Source organism: Enhydra lutris, unplaced genomic scaffold, assembly GCF_002288905.1.
Source record: "Enhydra lutris kenyoni isolate GAN:26980312 unplaced genomic scaffold, ASM228890v2 scaffoldscaffold5, whole genome shotgun sequence".
Lineage (NCBI taxonomy): Eukaryota > Metazoa > Chordata > Mammalia > Carnivora > Mustelidae > Enhydra > Enhydra lutris.
The window spans coordinates 54403866-54425732 of NW_019154089.1; the positions used below are offsets into that span (position 1 = coordinate 54403866).

At 38.6% G+C, this 21867-nt stretch overlaps 1 protein-coding gene across 1 annotated transcript in view; it reads right to left on the reverse strand.

The window, feature by feature from the left end:
* The window catches only part of LOC111140953 (cadherin 6), a 49949-nt gene that overhangs the window by 20718 nt on the left and 7364 nt on the right, over window positions 1-21867 (reverse strand). Inside the window, exons 2-3 of the mRNA XM_022493225.1 lie at window positions 5343-5637; window positions 1787-1906 (exon numbers count right to left, since the gene is read on the reverse strand). Coding sequence (XP_022348933.1) covers window positions 1787-1906; window positions 5343-5637 — 415 coding nt within the window. The remainder of the gene's footprint in view (window positions 1-1786; window positions 1907-5342; window positions 5638-21867) is intronic.

The following is a 21867-nucleotide window of genomic DNA, read 5'->3' on the forward strand; positions in this document are numbered from 1 at the left end:
CTATCACACGTGGTGAATAAGTACAAGTCAGTTCTGCAGTAGTAGAGATTGTAGGCAGTATAAATATCATGTGGTATAAGATAACACAGCAAAATGTAACTTGGCATGTGTTACAGTGCTTCCTACTAAGCTGCTTGATAAAAGACATGTAAGTGTACTATGAGGAAATTGTTAAGCCATTTCCTTGAACTGACTCTTGAGTTTCACTTTACTGAATCAGCTAATTGCTCATCAAATATACCTACCATAATGAACGTTCGGAAGATTTTCTAAACCACAAAACTGTGGTCTTAAGAAAACACAGCATCAGTTCTCCTGTAATTACCATCTGTATGATCCTAGAGAATAGAAGTTTTCCTAAAGCTGATGTGAGCATGAGTTCAACTGGTCCCAGCAGAAACCAACATTCTCATGTTAGGTCACATTTATCTCTATTGTCAGGTAGTTATAAAATGGTAGTTGAAAGAACTAAAAGTTTGCCTAATCTCTATGTAGGCTTTATGCTTAAATTAACAACATTCTTTCAAAAATCTTTATAGGCTTTAAAGGCTTTGAAGGCTTTAAAGGCTTTATAACCTTCTCTGGTAGCACATTCCAGTGCTTAACAACTAATGAAGCTGAAAATATCTTTTTTTTTTTTTTTTAATTTTTAACATGAATACCTCAGACAACGGGTCAGTTTTATTCCTATAGTCCTGGCTTCCGTGGAAGTGCAGCTGTAACCTGTTCTCCAATCACAGTACTCCTCCATATACATACAGGAGATACCCTTAGCCTTTTGTCCTTTATGTTGGATATTTCTAATTTTTCATCCTTATTGTTTTTCAACTCAACGTTTTCTTTCTCCTCGCGATTCTTTCCAAGTTCATCACACCTCTTAACACATTGATTTCCAACTGGATGTAGTAATCTAGAAATGTTTTGTTTTCTGCTAACAATAATGAATGTTTGAAAAATGTGTGAAAGGAACTCAACTCCTCATATGATAGCAAAAATATGTGTAGAATTTACTGTACAGCATAGGCTGTATTTCCTAAGAAACAATTCATCATAAGATAATATGCTACTCTATGGAGAAAATGCAGAAAAATGAGATGTTAAAATAAGGATTCCACTAAGGAATCCACTTTGTTTATTAGGATGGTATCAGGATACGCTAGACAATGTTATAACAAACAATGCAAAATCTTACTGGCTTGACATGCTAACGTTAATGTTTCGTTCATTCTCTGAGTAGGCCAGCAAGAAGCTCTGCTGAGGATAACAGACATCCAAGCTGGAGACCAGTGTCAACAATGGTTTCCATCTGTGATCTCTGTGGCAGGAGGAGAGGAATGTAGATTGTGCACGATCTAAAAGTTCTGCTTGGAAGTGACTAGCATCACTGCTAGTGATGGCCCGAACAAATCTCCTGGCTACAACTAGCTTCAGAGCAGGGGAAGGAGATACCAAATAACTAGAAAAAGAATTGGAATTTTTATAAATAGCCCCAATGGCTATCAGAAGGGATTGGTCTTTAACTTCACCCCAAACTGGAAGAAAAAATAACATTGTAGAAGTTTTTCTGAATCTACCATATATAAACATAATGGATGAAACATCCATTGTCAGATTTCTTGATTGAAATGATGTGGATATTGTGTTTACAAGATATTGCTGGTATTTGGCAGGTGAATCTAAGAAAATTCAATTACACTGATTGTTTTTATTAAAAAATACGCCAGCTCAGCTGAACATCTCAGTTAAAATTACAGATTTAAAAAGAAGATCAAAAAGGAATTCTAACCTGTTTCTGATTCAACTGAAAAATAGGGCTGCCCCTGTAGGATACTATACACCACTTTAGCACTGTTCCCATAAGTTGGGTCATCAGCATCAGTTGCAGTGACTTGGACAACAAATGTGCCTGTAACGACAGAAACATGAATTGAAAATAAATTAAGGGTCCATATGGATCCTTGATCCACACATAGAAAGAGAAAGCATGATCCTACTTTTGTACAAAACTATCCTGGCAAAGAGTGGAGAACTTCAGGACAGTGCTAGGTTAAATAGTCTTGGATTTCTCACTCTGAAGGAGTGTGATGATCAACATTTCTGAATGTTGTAAGGGTTAGGTTAGAGGGAAGCAGGGGGATGGTCATGACCTTGGGTGGAACCAATTCCCATCAATCTCCAAAGGACGAGATTGGATTATTGGTAGGGTCATCCTTGGAAGTTATCCAGACCTAAGTCAGTCAGCATCTTACATTACTTTTTCTATAGGGATTAGTTTCGGAGTTCTCCAATCAAGAAGCCTCTTGTGATTTTTTTTGGGGAATTCTGTGCCATGGGTGCTCTTTCTCCTGGATTGAAATGTGCTGATCTAGGGCCTGTCAATGCAGCAGCTATTTTGTGACCTCAGAGATGTCAGCCTGAGGACAAAGCTGAACAGGACAGAAAATTTCAGAGAAATAATTGAACCCAAATCAAACCACGTCCAAAAGTCTACTTTTTTTTTTTAATTTTTATTTATTTATTTGACAGACAGAGATCACAAGTAGGCAGAGAGGCAGGCACAGAGAGAGAGAGAGGGAAGCAGGCTCCCCGCTGAGCGGAGAGCCCGATGTGGGGCTCGATCCCAGGACTCTGGGATCATGACCTGAGCCGAAGGCAGAGGCTTAACCCACTGAGGCACCAGGCCTACTTTACTTTTGACTTAAGTATGACTTAAACTGCTTATCTGTTTAAACTAGTTTGAGTTGGGTTTTCTGTTAATTACAAATTAAAGCACCCTAAATAATAAAACTATCTGATAATTCAAGAGGCTGAAAGACCTTGAACCTTTAAAGAGGTAAGGTTGGATTAGAGAATTAATTAAAACCCCAGAGCATTCACAACTGGAACCTATAGTTCCAAAAAAAAAAAAAAAAAAAAAAAGGATTATAATTAAATGCACAAAGAAGGCTATGATATTTTAGATCAGCATTCTTGTTTTGAGGACCACAGTCACCTAATAACCTTCAAAGTATTCCTAACCCCCATGAAATTCCACACAGATTTTTATGTGTATGATTACATGTCTATTTCATTGAAGAGAAGATCCATAAATTTTTATCTGATTCTCAAAGGGATCTGTGACTTCCAAAAAGGGTAAGGCCCTCTGATGAAGATCATCTCATGGCTGACTTTTGATATTCATATCAGATAAACCGTAAGCATACTGTTAGAGCACTCCAGCCCATGGAAAGGACAGGGAAGTTAAATGCAGGGAGTATTAGAAGCTTTACATTGCTTTTGTAATATCTAACCAATCCCATTTGCTGAATGAATATATTGGACTGTGTTAGGGTTGGATGCCCTGGATGTGGCATGTTAATGAGACACAGCGCCCATCCTTATAACGTGGGAAGGAAGGTGGGGAGAATGAGAACATTATATGAATTTAGAGCAAGAGCTAATAGTAAAAGTCAACAAACACCCACATTCTTATTTGACATCAATATACAATTCAAATGTCTTTAGAATATGATTATCTGGATGTTTTGAGCACCTGTTCATTGCCAGATATTATACCAGGGGCTCTGCCCTTGTTTTCTCATTTCATCCTCATGATAATCCTTAGGACTTGACTTTTATTATTTTTGTAGATATGGAACCAAAGGATCAGACATCAAGTTGCTGCTTATTAGTAGATTTTCAAACTCAGGTCTGCTTGACACCAAAGCCCATTTATACCATCCTGCTGCTGTCCCACAATCATGATATAATTTCTTTAAGATGCCTTTAAAAAAAAATTATTTATTTATTTATTTGACAGAGAGAGAGAGAGAGATCACAAGTGTGCAGAGAGGCAGGAAGAGAGCGAGGGGGAAGCAGACCTCTTGCCGAGCAGAGAGCCCGATGCGAGGCTTGATCCTAGGACCCTGAGATCATGACCTGAGCCAAAGGCAGAGGCTTAACCCTCTGAGCCACCCAGGCACCTCAAGATGCCTTTTTATATCATCACAATGATGTGTTAATTCATGCTAATGGTTAATATGAACATAACTGTGCCTGTGTACAAATGAGAAAGCCTTCCCTTCCTCAAGACATGTTACTTCTAGCTATCCCCAAATATTTGTAATACATATTAATTCTATCATGGCTTTGAAAGTGAATGGCACCTCCTATAGTTGTGCAGTGACACCTTGCATGTCAACTTTTGTTTTCTGGAAACTGTTTTCCTGGCTGGTGCTGACCATGAGAGGTGCTTCATTAATTCTTCCTCCCTTTTACTATGTGGAAGAAAAATATTTTTTTCCTAACAAATCTTCCTTTTAAAATTCTAATCCCTCTCTCTTGCTTTGCTGATGGTTTGTGGTTTTTCTAACAAAACTGAGTGGCTTTAAGTAATGAGATGAGCGACTTCTTGATGAGAAAGATTTAGAGGGTTTACAATCATTTCCATGGATTAGGTTTTTCCAAGTCTTGGAACTGTGACCTAAAACGTTTCTGATATCTGACTCACAGGATTATAGAAAAGTTATTACTATGTAATTTAGCCCTTCTGAAGTTGACACTGAATAAAAATAAAAATAACCCTTTACACAAGTAGCTTAAAATTTGTCACTGGATCCCATGAAGTATTTTAATGTAGTTAAGTGTGATGTCAGTATGATCTTTTAAAATTTAAATTCTATTAACCTTCTCCCAATTTAAGCAAATTAAAGCCATACTTGTTAATTTTAAAATTTGTAGTAGAATTGTGCACAAAATATTAATTCATCATATTAATGTCATGAATACCTTTTAATTTCCATCACTTAGTAAAAGATCTATCCCCTAGACATCATCATCTGCACATTGTTTTAAAGATTTTTTTTTTTAAATTTTCTTTGTGTCTCTTTCCCAAATACATAGTTAATTAAAGCAAATGTCATTACTCTTCAGTCTGGATTGTAAATTCAGGCTTTTGTTTTACAATAGGAAGATCTTCACTTCAGGCCCAGTACCAATATGTGCTAAGAGAGGTGGAGAGGGCTGCTTCGCTCAGCCTGAGGAACCAGAGTGGGCACCTGGGGGGCAGGAAGTTGTTGAGGCGATGTCTCTTTCTTCCTCCTGTTCTTGCCTGCCATTTTTCATCCCTTCATCATTATAGGAAATACTGTTTTCTTAAAGATAATGATAAAATGAGGCTAGAATAATATTAGGAAACGCAGGTGCACTTACAAAAAGGTCATGAAGGAAGTTTTTGAAATAGGATAGCTTAAGAATTTAGCATCTAAATTCACTCAACTTAGTAAATTTCACTCTTAGGATCCTTTACTCGGTTGATGTACTAGAGGAGAAACATTGTATGGTTGAAATCGCATCTCACTCACCAACATCAGACATTTCGGGAACAGTGGCCGTGTAAACATCCTTGGTAAATATTGGTTCATTGTCGTTGATGTCATGGATCTTGATGATGAATTCGGATTCAGGCTCCACTGGCCTCCCTGTCCTTCTGTTTATAGCTTGAGCTCGAAGGATGTAAACAGGTTTTTCTTCCCTGTCCAGCCTCTTGGTGGCCTGTATATCCCCTGTGTTTTCATTGATAATGAAGAGATCTCCTGCTCCATCTCCTGAAAGGATATATTTAAGTGATCCATCTCCTCTATCCTGGTCTGAATGTAACTAGTGTAGAAAAAAAAAATTAAAGAAAATAAAAGTCAAGCATGTGATTCTAAACTGTTTGTCATTATGATGCTTGCGTGCTATGTCAACTTTCATTCAGTCCTTTCTGAGGGATGCCGGTTTGGGTTTTGTTTTGTTTTGTTTTTCTCACTTACTTAAATTCTCAATAGTAATGCCATTCATTAATGAATGTTTCCTTCCAATCACAGGAATTTCCAAAACTGGGACAGATCTTATAGAAAATGTAGTAATCCTTGTTTTAGAGAAGGGAATTCTAAAAGCCAGAGTAATAATAGCAAGATGCCCAAGGACACATTAACTTGGCTGGAATGAAACTAGTTTCACTATTTTCCTGTTTTCCTGGCAGCATTCAGATTTTACAAATCCACTCTCCTCCTCTCTTTCATGTGTCTGGACATACAAGAGAAGTGATATGCTATTGAGAAAGGGGCTTGGTTTTTGAAACAGAGACCTGAGTACATTCTACCTCTGTATGTTCCTATCTTGGTAAATTTAGGGAACCACCCAGTCTTCTTGAATCTTTTTTTTTTAAAGATTTTATTTGTTTATTTGACAGAAAAAGACACAGCTAGAGAGAGAGCACAAGCAGGAGGAGTGGGAGAGGGAGAAACAGGCTGCCCACTGAGCAGAGAGCCCAATGCGGGGGCTCAATCCCAGGACCCTGGGATCATGACCTGAGCCAAAGGCAGACCCTTAATGACTGAACCACCCAGGAGTCCCTCCTTGAGTCTTATATGATGGCGTTCATAATGACTTTTCTGGGAAGATGTGATATTTATTTAATTACTTACGAAATTCAACTCAAAGCACTTGAGATACATTGTGTTGTTAGGAACAGTGCCTTGAAAAAAATCCCTTGACTAGGCAATTTACAAGGTCACTGAGAACAAGAATATTTACTACTCAGTATTTCGTTGAATATAGGTGAGGATCTTCTAAAAACTGGAGCCAGACTAAAGTGGAATGGTCTGCATTATGAAGCAGTGGGTTCCCTGACGATCATCAAGCAGAGGCTCTGGTAAGACTGTCAGTGAAATGCATCTGGGTTAAAGGTGGAATTAAGGAAATGTTAATATACCATTGAAACGGAAGAGAATGATTCTAACTTTGATGATGTGCCCACATTGCCTCTCTCAGAGATGATTTCTAGAGCACTGAGTTCCTGTAGTGTCCTTGGTTCCCTTTTTCCCATCTCAGAAAAAGTTTAGAAGGAATTTTCTTAGGTCTTCAGATAAGTGAACCCTATTCACAAATTTACAGAAGTGAAAATGGAAGAGAACTATTTTAAAATCCTAGTTATAAGCATCAGCTACACAGAGAGGAGGTAGTTTATTGGGAAGGTAGCTAGTCCTTAAACCTTATTTCATCTCTGTCTAGACAGAATATGGGCCATGTTACAACAAGAATGGCAATAGTAGCAATGGGTAAGCCAACTTGGTGTCCCGTTAATTAACACTACATGAAATGCTTGGAGTAGCGTCTTCAAGCACATTTGAAAATAGACTCTCAAGCCAAAGAAGGACTTTGAAAATAAGCGAATCCAGCCTTTCTGAAAGTGTATCTCATGAACTTTTATTTTTATAAAATGCTAAGGAAAAGGGGTTCTGTGCTCCCATAAGTTTTGGAAATACTTCATCTTCTGTCTTTTTCTTGGGTGTCACCCAGTGTACATTAACGTATTAAAGGCTGTGAATGCCTACAGTTCAAAACTACTTGATTTTATTTACTCTAACTTCCCTGAACTTTCTTGTATGAAGAATCCTTTCTGGATGTGGGAATTCCTGAGGACAGTTTTCCAAGAAACACACTTTGGGGACCATGAGCTAACTGAATCCATCATCACTGAGTCAAGAAAACCGAGGCTTCTATTTATGTAGTGTTTTCAAAACCGTACACCTTGTGTGATAGTCAGAAGCTTAGAACTTGAGCACAAGAAAAGGCCCTATAGATTCTTCGGTGCAACCTCCATGTTTATTTAGAGATCGGGAAACGGTGTCCAACGCCACACAGCTAATGCTAGTTAAAAGCAGAATTTGAGGAAGAGAATATTATTCGTACAATTAGTAGCCTTGAAAGCAATTTGGCAGAAATAATGGAAGATAAATGGGAACAGGGAGGGAATTGCTTAGAAGTGAGACGAACTCAGTAAGAAATGTAAAACAAAAGAGGACTCCATGATTTGTGTAATGTGATATGCTAAGGAAATGTTGAAACCATGATTACACAGAAAGAGCCACTGGGGAAAGTTTAACTCTCCATTGTCAAATTCTAATGACTGAAGAGAGCTCTTAAAAAGCGATTTCATTAACTCATGAGTAATGAAACCAACATCACTGCCCATTGGATCTGGCTTCCGGGCAACCATGGTTAGCAAACCTGGCAGAGGGTGGGGGGCACAGCACCAGAGTCCCAAATAGGAGCTGTGTTCATTTGGTCTCCCTCACACGTGTCAGATCATAGCAGAGTCAATTAACCTCCCTGAGCCAAGATCCTTATCAATAAAATGAGGATAATAGAAGCACAGGACAAGGCTATCAGGAAGATCTAATTAGAGACCATGTACAAATACTATATTAACTCCTATGTAAGTATGCAGTAAAAGCACATTTTAAGATACGATTCCTGTTAGCTCCCCATTCATAATAAGCGTGTTCTGACTCTTATTTTGACTTTGAGAACTTTGTTGTAAGGACTTTGAAAACCCAATTTTACAAACACATGGTATCTCTAAGGCAAAATCTGTCATCAAAAGCTAGTATTCTTCTACTGGGTGGCAAGTGCTGTCTTTCCACGTGATGAATGATATTCTGCCTCCCGCTAGATTGTAGACTTCCCTCGGCTGGTTCTCTCATCACTCTCAATATGTAATTGTTGCACACTTAGTAGGTGACTACCACATCTGGCCACAAGATTTATTCAGGTAAAAGTAATCAGAAACTTATTTTTAGCTGTCAGGAGAGACCATTCCGATGACTTATAGAACAAACACCCGAGACGGTATGAAAGGGCAGTGGAGACACCAACTAAGAGTATGAACAGGATTGCTCTCCAGATCCCTATTCTGATTTATCAGTATTTGAAAACTAGTGGGAAAATGCATCTCTTTACCCAGGCGTTGTCTGATAATAAAACAATTTAACCTCATTCCCCTCGAAGTGCAATGCCTTTGTCTGAGAGAGTGCAGAGAGCAGAAACCTCCAGAAGCCTTTGTGTGTTCTTTCTCCTTCTGCCGAACTCCCCTGGGGCCAGTTCTTTTCTCTCTTCTTGAGGAAAAGAGGAAACAGAAGACATGAGTGCTAGAGAAAGTGGCGGTGGCAACCAGATATTAGGGGTTTATTGAGCACTTAGATTTTAATTGGATTTTTTCTTTTGTGATGTCATTCATCATGGCCACTGTAAAAGGCAGAAGTTAAACAACAACAAATAAAAGGTTGCAGGCTGCCCGAGGCATGTTTTTACTAATTTCAGTTTAATGTGGCTGTTCCATTAAGTTTAATCATCTGGCTCACTTTTAACGATTCACCATCAAGTAAAAATTACCCACTTTCCTCAGAAAGTCACATCTCATCCGGGGCTGGCAGGACTTTTTACTACTGTACCTGTAGCGTTTTGTTTCAGAAGGAGATGGTGGTCTTTGCTTTTCTGTTGATTTATTGTTATTTCTAAGTGCAACACATTGAAAAATAAATATGGGGATTTGGGGTTGCAGACACAGCCCTGCGGAGGGTCATGCCAGAGCAGTGCCAGGCTGTTTTTACCGCCTCTGCGTCCCAGCTCTCAACTGGATTTGGACTCCACTTCAAAGGTATAACACTAATCGTGCTGATTGTTAGTGGTTTATGAAATGAGCTGATGCCGCCCATTACCTGTGTGTCACTGAGTCGCTGAGTCAGCGATCAAACTGAGTCTTCTAAGCATATGCATCCCTGAGACAGAAAACAGAGTCTAAACCAAAGTTTACCTCCATGACACACCTGGGAGACGACCCACACTGGCCCGAAAGGGGTTATGGGATTTTTTTGCGGAGGTAAAAAAAAATTAGATTATGGTGAATATGCTTATAGAATGTAGTGCCAAGGCTATGTGGCCATTTGTGAAAGGTAAAGGATGACAGTCAGATATAGCATAGGGCAGTCCAAGAACAGTTGTGAAAAGGTGTCTGAATGGGACTGAACGGGAGAAACTGGAGTGACAGCAGAGAGAGAGAGAGAGAGAGAGAGAGAGAGAACACAATTTTGTTAACTAGATTGAATATTATTTTAAATTAAGAAAATAAGGCTATAATCAAGTTAGGACAAACTGAGGCTTCACTGAAATAGATCTATCTATATATCTATCTATATCTATATCTATATCTATATCTATATCTATATCTACAATGCATGATACGTAATATTGTGAAGGTTGTGAAGAGCTTGTTGGGTAGAGTTTGTACAAGGAAGACACTCAACCTTGCTTGAAGTACATGGCAGGAATTAAAAGTAGATTCTGCTTTGAGATTACAGGGCCAGGTAAATAAAAATATATTTCAATAAAATTTTATGTTGTATATTTTAATATGCAGTATTTGAATGCTAATGATCTAATATAAGTTAACTAACTTATATCTGATGATTGCTTCACAAGTGAAAACGCTGATGGCAGCACATTATTGGGGCAGGTTGCTGGAACTAGTTAGAGATGGGGCAAATTCTCAGGCCCTTCCCACCTTCATAATCAGAACCTCAAGGGGGGGGGCCTTCCAGCAATCCCAATATTTGGGTTTGTTTGTTTGTTTTTAACATATTATTTATTTGTTTGAGATAGAGAGAGAATGAGCAGGAAGAGCAGCAGAGGGAGAGGGAGAAGCGGACTCCCTGCTGAGCAGGGAGCAGGATGTAGGGCTCAATCCCAGGACCTGGGATCATGACTTGAGCCAAGGGCAGGCACTTAACTGACTGAGCCAACCAGGAGTCCCCAGTAATCTGCGTTTTAAGAAGTCCTCTAGGTAATTCTGATGAGTGTTCAAGTGTGAGAACCACTGCCTTAACTAGTACAATCACAATAGTTAAAAACACGGACCAGGGTAAGGAAAGAAATGGGCATGGGGTACCTGGCTCAGTTGATAGAGCATGAGACTCTTGATCTCAGAGTTGTAAGTTTGAGCCCCATGTTGGGTGTAGAGATCACTTAAAAAAAACAAGATCTTAAAAGAGAGAGAGAGAGAGATGGATGGAAATGCTTGCTAGCTACCAGCTGTAACTTTGGGGACCTTAGTTAATTTCTCCATGTCTCAGTTTTCTCATCTCTATGATAGGAATAACAACCATACTGAGTTTATGAGGACATTGCTCTGAAAATTAATAAAATAACGAATGTAAAATGCCTCACAGGAGGCCTAACTCAGAGAAATGCTTCAATAAATCATCCTCACATCATAAATATGAAGTATTCAGAAGGTGGAAAGATTTGGGTCTGAATTCTGACTTTCCTGCTAATTAACTAAATTAATTAGATTAGCTTAGTTTCATTCTGTCGTCTCTAAGATAGAACTCAGAATAATCGACTTTGCCAGTTATTTCTCCTCTACTTGTCCCTTAAAAGTTGGTCACCCTTAGGCCAATGTCTTAGGTCCTTGTCTTTTTCCTCATTTCTCATGTTCTCCCCTGATGAGATCATCCTCTATTTTCCTGTATTCGAATATTATCTCTGTGCCCTTGATGCTCAAATCTATAGATGACCCCAGGGCAGACCATTTTCTCAAGATCCAGAGTCAAAGATGCATTTGATTTCCAGGCAAGTCTCTTGGACAGCTTACACTCAGGACTTCTAAATTGACTCCATCACCTTCTCTCCAAACCTGCTCCTCCTCTGTATGTCCCATCTCCGTGAAGGCCACCAGAGTCATCCTAGATCCTCCCCTCTGCCTCCATCATCCACTTCATTAAGACACCAATCTCCTGTCAGTTCTACCTCTTACATCTATCTCGACTCACCTACTTGTTTTCCTTTCCACCACCCCGGTCCAAGTCCCTGACATTTCTCCCTGGTCTGTTGCAATGAGGCTCTCCTAAAACACACCCTGTCTTGCTTCCTCTCAGTCTATTTTCTTTGTTGTAACTAGCCCGACTTAAACAGTAATAATACCACCTCTGAGTATGCCATTTCTTTTCTAATTAAATCCTGCAGGGTTTTCTCTTTACTCTCAGGATAAAAGTGCCCATCTTCACTCCTTAACGTGACCTCTAAAGTACACCGTGGTCTCTGCCCCCTTGCTAGCCTCCTCAGCCTCCACTCTCTCCCTGATACTCCTTATTTCAGCATACTCTGCTTACTATAGTTTCTAAAGGATGCATTAGTCTCTTTCATATCTCGCCCTCCCTGCATATGGTCCCCTTGGCATAAAGTCCTTCTGAACAACTTTCACCCGGGTGATCCCACTCATATATCAGGTCTGCGTACCCTCTATCTCCTCAGGAAAGCCTTCCCTAAGTAAGCTATTAGTCTAAGTTAGATTCTTCTGCTATACATTCTTGATTTATTCCCCACTTAGCCATTGGCGGAGTCTATCTCTTTGATGACTTATTTCCATGTTTCACTCAGCAAATAGCTACACTGGAAGTTTCATGAAGGAAAGTACCCAAACTGTCTGATTCATTTCTGTATTCTCAGCACCTGACATACTGGTCCATTATAGGTCCTCAATAATGAATGATTTTAAAGAATGAATGAATGAGTGTTGTAAAGATAAAATTGGACAAAATAATCAATAATCAGTGAAGGTTTTTGACACATAGAAAGCAATCAATAAATCTTAGTGTCCTCCATCTCCTGTCTCACTTGATTTTAGTATAACTCTACGTACCAAGATTCTACATTCCTGAAGGTTCCAGATCACTTGGCAGTCACAACCAAACATTAGGCACATGATCTATTCTGAGCAGTCTGAGGGAGGAATCCAAGTTATTGCCTCAGATCTAAAAACACTTCTTTAATAACCAAGAAAAATCCTAATACAATAATAAAGCCAACTTTATTGAGTTTATTGAAGAGAATAGACAAATTAGAAATCCAGCAAGTACATTAACCATTGTATGTCCACTGAGTCTTCGGACAGAAGTCACCTGTTAATGGTGAAGAAGCTTCAAGATTTATTGAGCTATATTTCAAATATCCTTCTGTCGCCAAAACTAATAGATGATGAATGGAAAATACTCCATTTCACAGAAACATTGTTTCATAATAAAACTAATTTAACTTTATGAACTAAGACCATTGAAAAACATGTATGGGCCTGGAGAGCTGCATGAGACAGTGAATTACAAAAACACCACACTTGCCGTCTGCAAACTTGCAGTTTAGGCTTGGAAGAACTGACTCAGAATAAAAGCAGAACTTAGACACTTGAGTACTCTTATTAAGTATTAGGAATAATAAGGTAAATAAAAAGCCAGAGAATGGCATAAAAGGCACTTGTAAATTGCACAAAGGGGGAGTCAGGGAATATATCAGCCCTTTGAGGGTTTATGAAGACTTCTTGGAGAAGGTAACATTACTGATGGGAGAAAAATGACTGAGCATCCAGCATGAGCACGTAGCACGGTTTCCAGACTCAGTGTGGGAGAAAATCAGAGGAGGCTTTGAGAATGTGCCTGGGGTAATAAAAGCAATAAAGTCAGCTAAAATAGAAACACGCCTTCCCTTGAGTTGCTGGCCACATATTTGCGCACACTGCACTCAGATGTGCAAGGGAAGATGCAACTTCCTTATTTTTTTTTTTTTATAGTTTATCCCTTAAGCTCTAATCCCATTGAGTATTAGGAACTCAATATTAGGTTGCACATCGAGTCAATAATTTAATGCAATCCAATAACGGCTACCTGATTCAATAACAGAGTCTCTTTAGATAACTCATTTAGATAAATCTCAGTCTTTCTGGTTTCCGCTTTCTCCCTTTGCCCCTGACCCAGTCTAACATACCATCTGGGTATATAAAGAGAAGAGACTCACATGGCCTGTGTTAGAGGGAAATTTGGGGGCTTTGGAGTTAAGGGCAGTCCTTGTCTTGCCCTCTAGCCCACTGGTTTCTAGACAAGTTCTGTCATCCGCTACTTTCCTCAGTGGCATCTGTGCTTTTTGGCAGGTGGAAATGTGATCTCTGTTCTCCAAGATCAAAGCTGCGTAGCTCCATCCTGCCTGCCTCATTGTCATCAGAAACCCCCGTGACATCTGCCTCTGACTCTTCCATTGCCCTTGGCTCCTGTGGTCCTGGCTACAGGGTAGCTTTGTCTTTGATAGGTACCATCTATGGCATCATCCACCCCTTTCTTGCCCTGGAGAAGCCCGGGAGGTCTCCTGGGAGCAAAAAGGGGCTGCCCCTTCACCACATGGTTGCCTCAAAAGGAAATGGACAAAAAACCAGTCTACTTTCACCTTTAACCCACAAACTTGCCACTCTTCCCCCAGGGTCTTCAGATATGTAAGCTCAAGGTCGTAGAAAGGACTTCAGACACACACAGGACTGTGCGTTTCTGTGTTTAATGGCCGGGACTGTGAAATCCTCCCTTGGTTTTAGGAATTCCCCACCAAACAGATTTCAGTGGGAGGAAGAGCCAGTTCCTACTAAAAGTCAATTAGACGATGGGAGTGGAAACATGACCCGCAGCCCGGAGCCTGGCACCGATAATTTTTGGTGACTATATATATAAATGGAATTTGTGAGTTTTGTTCTAGTTGGGTAGACCATCTCTTAATACATTAAATGGGCTCGAAAAGAATCTAGAAAATCTCTTTTCCTCTAACAAAACTTAGGATCAAGCTGCCTCCATATCCCACGTTCTTTTTCAAGTATACTATGTTGCCTTCCATGATGACCTGAAAAATTATATTCTCCTATTCAGTATAAATAATTTGATTGATTTCTATAACAGTGGAAATACTTTATCTTTAAAGCATTCTCCTATATGATTCATCAATTTGGCAACTGGTCTGACTGGGATTTGGGAAAAAAATAATGGGAGACATCTATTAAGCTTATTCTGTGGAACAGGAAATGTGCTGACCTCATTACATAGATTATATAAATTGTTACTCATCATGAAACTCTTCATATTTCCTCTTAAAAGATGAGGAAACTGAGGCAAGGTAAGAGTTAAGTAATTTCTTAGCATTGTACCACTAGCAAGAGCATCATTTGAGTCAGTATTCTGTTAAGCATAACATAAATATTATCTCTGAGTGTTTACGTTCAGGCCTATGAACATCCATTTAAGGATTACTCTGTTCCAAACCATATTTTAATTAATTAGTTAATTAACTTATTTTGGGGGGGGGGCAGAGAGAGAGGAACAGAGCGAAAGAAGCAGGCTCCCCATTGAGTGTGGACCCCGAGTCAGGGCTTGATCTCACGACCCTGAGCCCTGAGATTATGACCTTGAGCCGAAATCAACAGTTAGAATGATTAACCGACTGAGCCACCTGGGCACCCCCCCCCCAAACAATATTTCAAGTGCTGAATTACAAAGATCTATCTCATTCAGGATTTTCAACCTCTGCACTACTGACATTTTGGGCTGAGTAACTCTTTATAGTGGGACCTATCTTATGCATTATAGAATGTTTAGCAGCATTTCTGTCCCCTACCCACTAGATACCTCTAGGACTTTTCAAGTTATGACAACCAAAAAGTGTCTTCAGATGTTGTCAAATGTCCACTGGGGGACTAAATGCCTCTGTTGAGAACCACTGATTGAATTCTGTCTGTTTGTCTATCTATCTATCCATCTATCTGTAGTCTATCATCTTTCTATGCTTCCATTTTTTTTTCTCATTTGTGTACCTTGTAACTTTTAAAATAAATTCAAATAATACCATACAGATTCTGCATTTGCAGAGATTCCACATAACCCCACTCAATTCAATCTTTTATCTTTTGTTAGATTTAATAACCATCGAAACAGACCTTGTGTTATGTGGAGGAGAACTTCTGACAAAGTGCTAAAAGCAAAAGAATTTTAAATCTAAACTCAGGAGAAATTTATTAATTCCCTTGACATTTATCTTTTACACTCAATACCTTGAATTTAATGTCAGAAGTACCAGAGTAACTATAAAATGAACAAAACTTGTGTGCTATAATAGTTGTGGTAGGCAGAATAATAGCTCTCCCAAAGATGCCTACGTCCTAATTTCTGGAACTAGTGAGGAAGTTACATTTCCTGGCAAAAAGGATTTTACAGATGTGATGAAGATAAAGGTTTTTAGACAGGGAGATGACTCTCGGTTACCCAGGTGAGTCTAATATAATCACCAGGGTCCTTATAAGGGAAAGAGGGGAGAGTAGGAGTCAGATGGAGATGTGATGATGCATAGAGGTCAGTGTGTGTGTGTGTGTGTGTGTGTGTGTGTGTGTGTGAGAGAGAGAGAGAGAGACAGACAGACAGACAGAGAGACAGAGAGACAGAGATTTGAAAAAAATGGGTTGCTGACTTTGAAGAAGGAGAAGAAGACTCTGAACCAAGGAACACAGGCAACCTCTAGAAACCCAAAAGGTCAAGGAAACGGATTTTTTCCTATAGCCTCCAAAAGGACATCTTGTAGGCACCTTGATTTTAGCCCAGTAAAACCCATTTCAGACTTCTGACCTCCAGAATTGTCAGATACTAAGTTTGTACTCTTTTAAGCCACTAAGTGTGTGGTGATTTGTTTCAGCAACTGTAGAAAACAAGGCAGGGTAGTTCTTTATCTTCGGAATTCAAGGTAGACCCAAACTGAATGCGGTCCCTCAAGAATCCCAGGAAAGAGTGTAGAACACACCTTTGACCAGCACTCACTGTGTGTCACGTACCGCAAGAAAGTGTTATGTGTTACGTCAGTTAATTCTCATGACTCCAGGAGCTAACCTTTATTTTCTCCGTTTTTTTGTTTGTTTGTTTGTTTGTTTGTTTGTTTCCGGAGAAACTGAGGTCGGGGAGGTTAGGTAACTTACCCAAAGTTTAGGGCATGGCCAGGAAGGATACCAAGATCTGCTGAACTCCAATGTCTATGCTAATTCACACCAGAGCATACAGCCAAACAGCACTCCCCACAATGATTACGAACGTTTCTGGATTCATTGTATTTATTACATCAGACCCCAGGCTAAGTTATTTGTAAATTCTATTGGCACAAATGATACAAACTGTAATAGATGTTATTATTCATTTGGGATTTATCAATTAAACAACTGCCTTTTGGTTTATTCACTGCATGAAGTTATTTCCCCAAAAAGGCATTGTTTATTGCCTTTAGCTTGACTCTGGAAGTCCAAGGTCTTTGGCAGACTACGACATTAGTCTCAGCTCCTGCTTAGTCTAACATTTTCATTTTCAAAAAGCCAGTGGTAAATCAAGCTGAGAGCCAGATACCCAGTCAAAAGTTGATTTAGTAAGGCGCCGTAACTCACCAGTAACAATCTTACCTCTTTGCCTTAAGGTGTGATCTCTTTAGAAATTGCCAAATCTAAGGACACATGCCCACACATACCTACACACATGCTCCCTGTGCCCCCCTCTCTTATTTCCCTCTCACTCTGACACATACACTTTGGAAGGAAATATTAACAGATGAATGCAGACCTTTGAGACAGGATGACTGAAATGGCAGAAATTTTTAAAAAAATATTTCTCACTAGCTAATGGGCTTTTCCCAAAATGGATTTTTCTTCAGAAGTAAGAAATATATTGGCTATAATATTCTTATATTGACTCTTAGGATCTAAAAAGTTAAAAGTTATATTTTTATAAAACAAGTAGTTTCCTTGAGAGAGGGACTGTTTCTTGTTCAAATTCTTAAATTCTTAAATCTTGAGCATCCTATATGTATTCAATAAAGGCTGGGGAAAATGTTCTCATAGTAAGTTAGTGCATGAATTGGAGGACTCTTCTAGAGCTCTAACTCCTAAGCCTTTATGCTATGGTTTCATTTGCCCACCATGTCTAAAATACTTTCTGCTACTCTAATATCTTAATAATGTGGTGTAAGGCAAGAGTATTAGACTCAGATACATCAAAAAAGCTGGACTTTGGCCCCAGCTTTGTCACTTGCACGTAGTGACAGTGGTCTCTTAACCCCTCTGGGACTGTTTTCTCACACCCGAAAGGATTTAGTCCTGCTCAATGGGGGTGTGCTTGTGCGGTCATTCAAGGAACACTTGTTTGCAAGAGCGCTTCATAAATCATAGCACCTGGTAGAAATGTAAGAAATGTAAGAAAACATTACCATTGTTCTTTATCTCATTACAAATTATCTGGAGTACCTTTGCTTGCCAGGGAGTAATTTCTTTTGTGTTGTATTTCCTATTCTGTCTCTCCCCATCCTGCACCCTCCCTTTCCTTAGAAATTACCTGATGGTTTGCCGTTGTAGTAAAGTTCCAACTGTGGCATTATCATTTTAAAACTCTAGTAAGTGATGCCTAGACTGTTGAAAGGGAGAGAAAATGGAATAAAATAATGCCACTTAAGTTTGACCAAGTCACTTAATTTTCTTGATTTTGTTTTAAAAGCATTTTCCTTTAAGAGGCAGGTGAGTCAGCGATCACCAAGATCAGACAGAGCTTTTGCACAAGGTAAATAGCTCCTCCCTTTTTATTCTTTTTACATGATAACCATAGTTGGGAAGATGGATAGAATACTCAAGATATAAATTGTCTCACGATGCCTGGGTGGCTCAGTCAGCTCAGCATCTGCCTTCTGCTCAGGTCATGATCTCAGGGTCCTGGGATGGAGCCCTGCATCGGGCTCCTTGTTCAGCAGGGAGTCTGCTTCTCCCACTGCGTGCTGTTCCCCTTGCTGTGCTCTCTCTCTTTCACTCTGACAAATAAGTAAATAAAATCTTAAAATAAAATGTTAAAAAAAGATATAAATTATCTCATTACAGAGAATTTTTTCTTCCTTTTTATTGTATCTGTATGAGAAGGTGGATGCTAGCCGAACCTAATGTAGCAATAATCATTTCACAATATATGTAAATTAGACCATCATACTTTACACCTTAAACTTAGGTAGTGATGTATGTCAATTATTTCTCAATAAAAGTGGATGAAAATAGCTACAATAGAATAAGAAGGTAATTTTTTATAGTTCATTCTGCCTTGCTTGATTTCTAAAGGGGAAGTTTGCTTTCCAGGGGGTAGTTACCCTTATTGGGGATGGAGGGGGCAGGAGAAGAAGCTCTAGACTATAGATTAAGTAAGGAAATGGGCCCGAGTCTTATGCTTTACAATTAGTGGAAAGAAAACAATAAAGCATGCTAAAATTTTGCTTAACTGTACGTTAAAGCAGAATTTTTTGGCATCTCCTCTTTTCTGTTTCTCTTCTGAATTGTACTTGTATATAAATGGTAGAAAGAGTTAAGATGAGATTATTTTCCAGAAATGATTATTTTCCCCCTGAGAACTCAAAATATGTTGATTGGGAGACTATATACTTGATAAAGAAAACAATTAGTCATTATATAGAATTTTTCTCTCCCTGTATCATCACATTTTTCTCCATAGTTGATTTTTTGTGTGTGTGAATCATGGCAATCAACATTTTCAGGTCTTAAATGATTTCTTTTTTACCACACACTTGAATTGTCTACACAATGTAGCTTCCTAGGAATTTTAAGAAAAATATTCTTTCTATTGGCCAGCTCTTACTTTTCCCCATTTTGCTTCAGACTTCCTTAAACTGAGACCATAAATGTTGTCTGGTTTTCATTTGTAAAAGTCTTAAAGGAATGAACTTTTACAATATGATATTATTTCCTGTATGTTCTCTTTTTATCTTTCTTGTTTATGCACATACAACTGTATTGTCTTCAGTTTCTCTGGTTTGCACTAAGGTAGCTTGAGCTTTTTCCTATTGTACCATAAAATATTTGTGTCATCTTGATGTGAAATTTCCAGAGGTAGCTTCCATGGAAAGATATAATAAATTTGGTTTATATGTTTACTACCTAATATATCCTTGAACTTTAAAGACTTTAGATATTCACTTGTCAACCCAATGACACAAAGCACTATCAGCAATATCCATATCAAACTATGCACACCAATAAACTGGGAAACACTTCTAGATACATGGCAGGTTTTTATCTCTTTAGTCATTGCAGCTTAATTCAAGTAATATTTGGCTGTTTCCAAGGTGCATATCTGTGCCAAGCACTTTTAAGGATACATAGATGAATAAAACATGTACTCTAGGGTCCTGCAGAGTTTACAAGGATATGAGTATGTGAAAAGATTCAAATTCAATATCTAAAGTACTAATTGAAAAAGGAGCCCTGGGACCCAATATAGAACACTGCTCAATATGAAAGGTCAAAGTTGAACTTTAAACAAAGAATTAATTATTTCACTCTTTAAAAGGTGAAGCATTCAGGGTAAGAAATTAAGTCAAGAATGATTTTTCCCTCAGTAAAACTTTGGTTCAATAATATAAGGAGATTATGATATTAATTCCAACCTAACAACTTAATATGGTTACTTCAACTTAAAACATGAGTATACCCTAAGTGCAATAGTAATTTTTTGCATTGTTGGATGCATTCAAGTTTATATTGAGAAAAATGATGAGACCTAATTAGACCCTTAACATTTCACAGCCATTTAAATAATATTAACTCCAAATAGTGGTGTAAGGTGATGATGTTTTAAAATGAGATAATAAATAGCCTTAATAGAAGGATCTACAAAATCTACCAGGATCATCAAATAACGTGAAGAGTAGTGCACATTTTATTTTTAGTTTGGTTGGGATAATGAGGAAGACCATATTTTTATATATGCGTAGTTCTCTGAATTGCCGTTATGAGTCACATCTGCAGCTGCCTTAGCTGCTTGGCACCGTCTTCTGGCCCATCATACTTGACTTCACGGAAGGAGACTGAACATTCGGGGAATAATCCCGAGGGCACCTTTGGTTCTTCCTTCCCTTCGCTGTTCCCGTTCTTTGAGGGCACACCTGATTGCAAGGTGCCTTCCCTTCCTAGATGGTCTTCCCTTTGTGAGTATGATATGCCAGACCCTGTTTTCAGCCCTTTCTGTGTATTAATTTATTAAATCCTCACCTCAGTAACTTTCTTACTCCCTCATGTAACAGTGGAAGAAATGGGGGGGCAGGGAGGTTAAATAACTTGCCCAATATTATGCAGGTGGTCACAGTGTAGCTGGGGCGCAGACATACGCAGCCTCCTTGGCTATTAACTTAACACTCTCCAGTGCATAATTGTCGGATGAATGAAAAGCATTTTCTCTCCAGATCTATTCAAAAATGTCTTAGCTGAGATAACGTCTTCAATTGCCTTCTTAACTCCAATCTCAGTGTCCTCTAGCCACCATTAAATCCCACATTCAGACTGATATTTCAAGCTTTTTGTTATGCCCCATTACTGCCTTTGGGTCTTCTGAAACATACCAATTCACCTCAAATATTTATTCATATATTTCACACATCTATACATTTTAATCTTTTAAGATGCCTCTCTTCTCTTGTGTGTGTGTGTGTATGTATTCTCTGTGAATGGAAAACTGGAAGAAACCGTAACTATTTTCCTGGTGAAATATTGTGGCATGCTGCTTTTCTCTATGCCAGTTCACGTAATTTCAAATTTGATTCCTCACCTTGACCTTTGAGAATATCTATTCCTTCTACTTATTTATCAAAAGAGCAATAAGAAAAAAAATCTCTTTGTCTTAGGGGAGTTCTGTACTTTCTTTCAATCTCTTCTTTAATTCCAGATGGAAAGATAGGTTTGCGAAGAATACTGATATACTTAGCATGCTCATGAGGATTATATTACATGGTCATTGTAATAATTGACAACATAAAAGCTTATAGGAAGGTGGAATTTGCTACCAGCAGCCTACATCTACACAACAGAAGATGCCTTCTTTCGATTCTGGTGACACATTAACATCTAAACATAATGTCAGATTTGATGAAGGTTACCAAAGGGAGAACTCCTACCAAAAAAACTTGTTTATTTTTGATAAAAGAGGGTAGAGCATAAGGAAGACATCTTTTCATTTTGATGGGAGAGATAAGGCCTTCTTAAAGTTAAACTTATAATTCTGGTGACAATATATTCTTGGCTTCTCATATTTAAATTACTGTCATTCAAATCAATGGAGATTAAAAAAAATCAGTGGTTTAAGTATCTTTTGACTGTTGATTACCAATTAGTCAGGGATATTTATCTGATTTTTG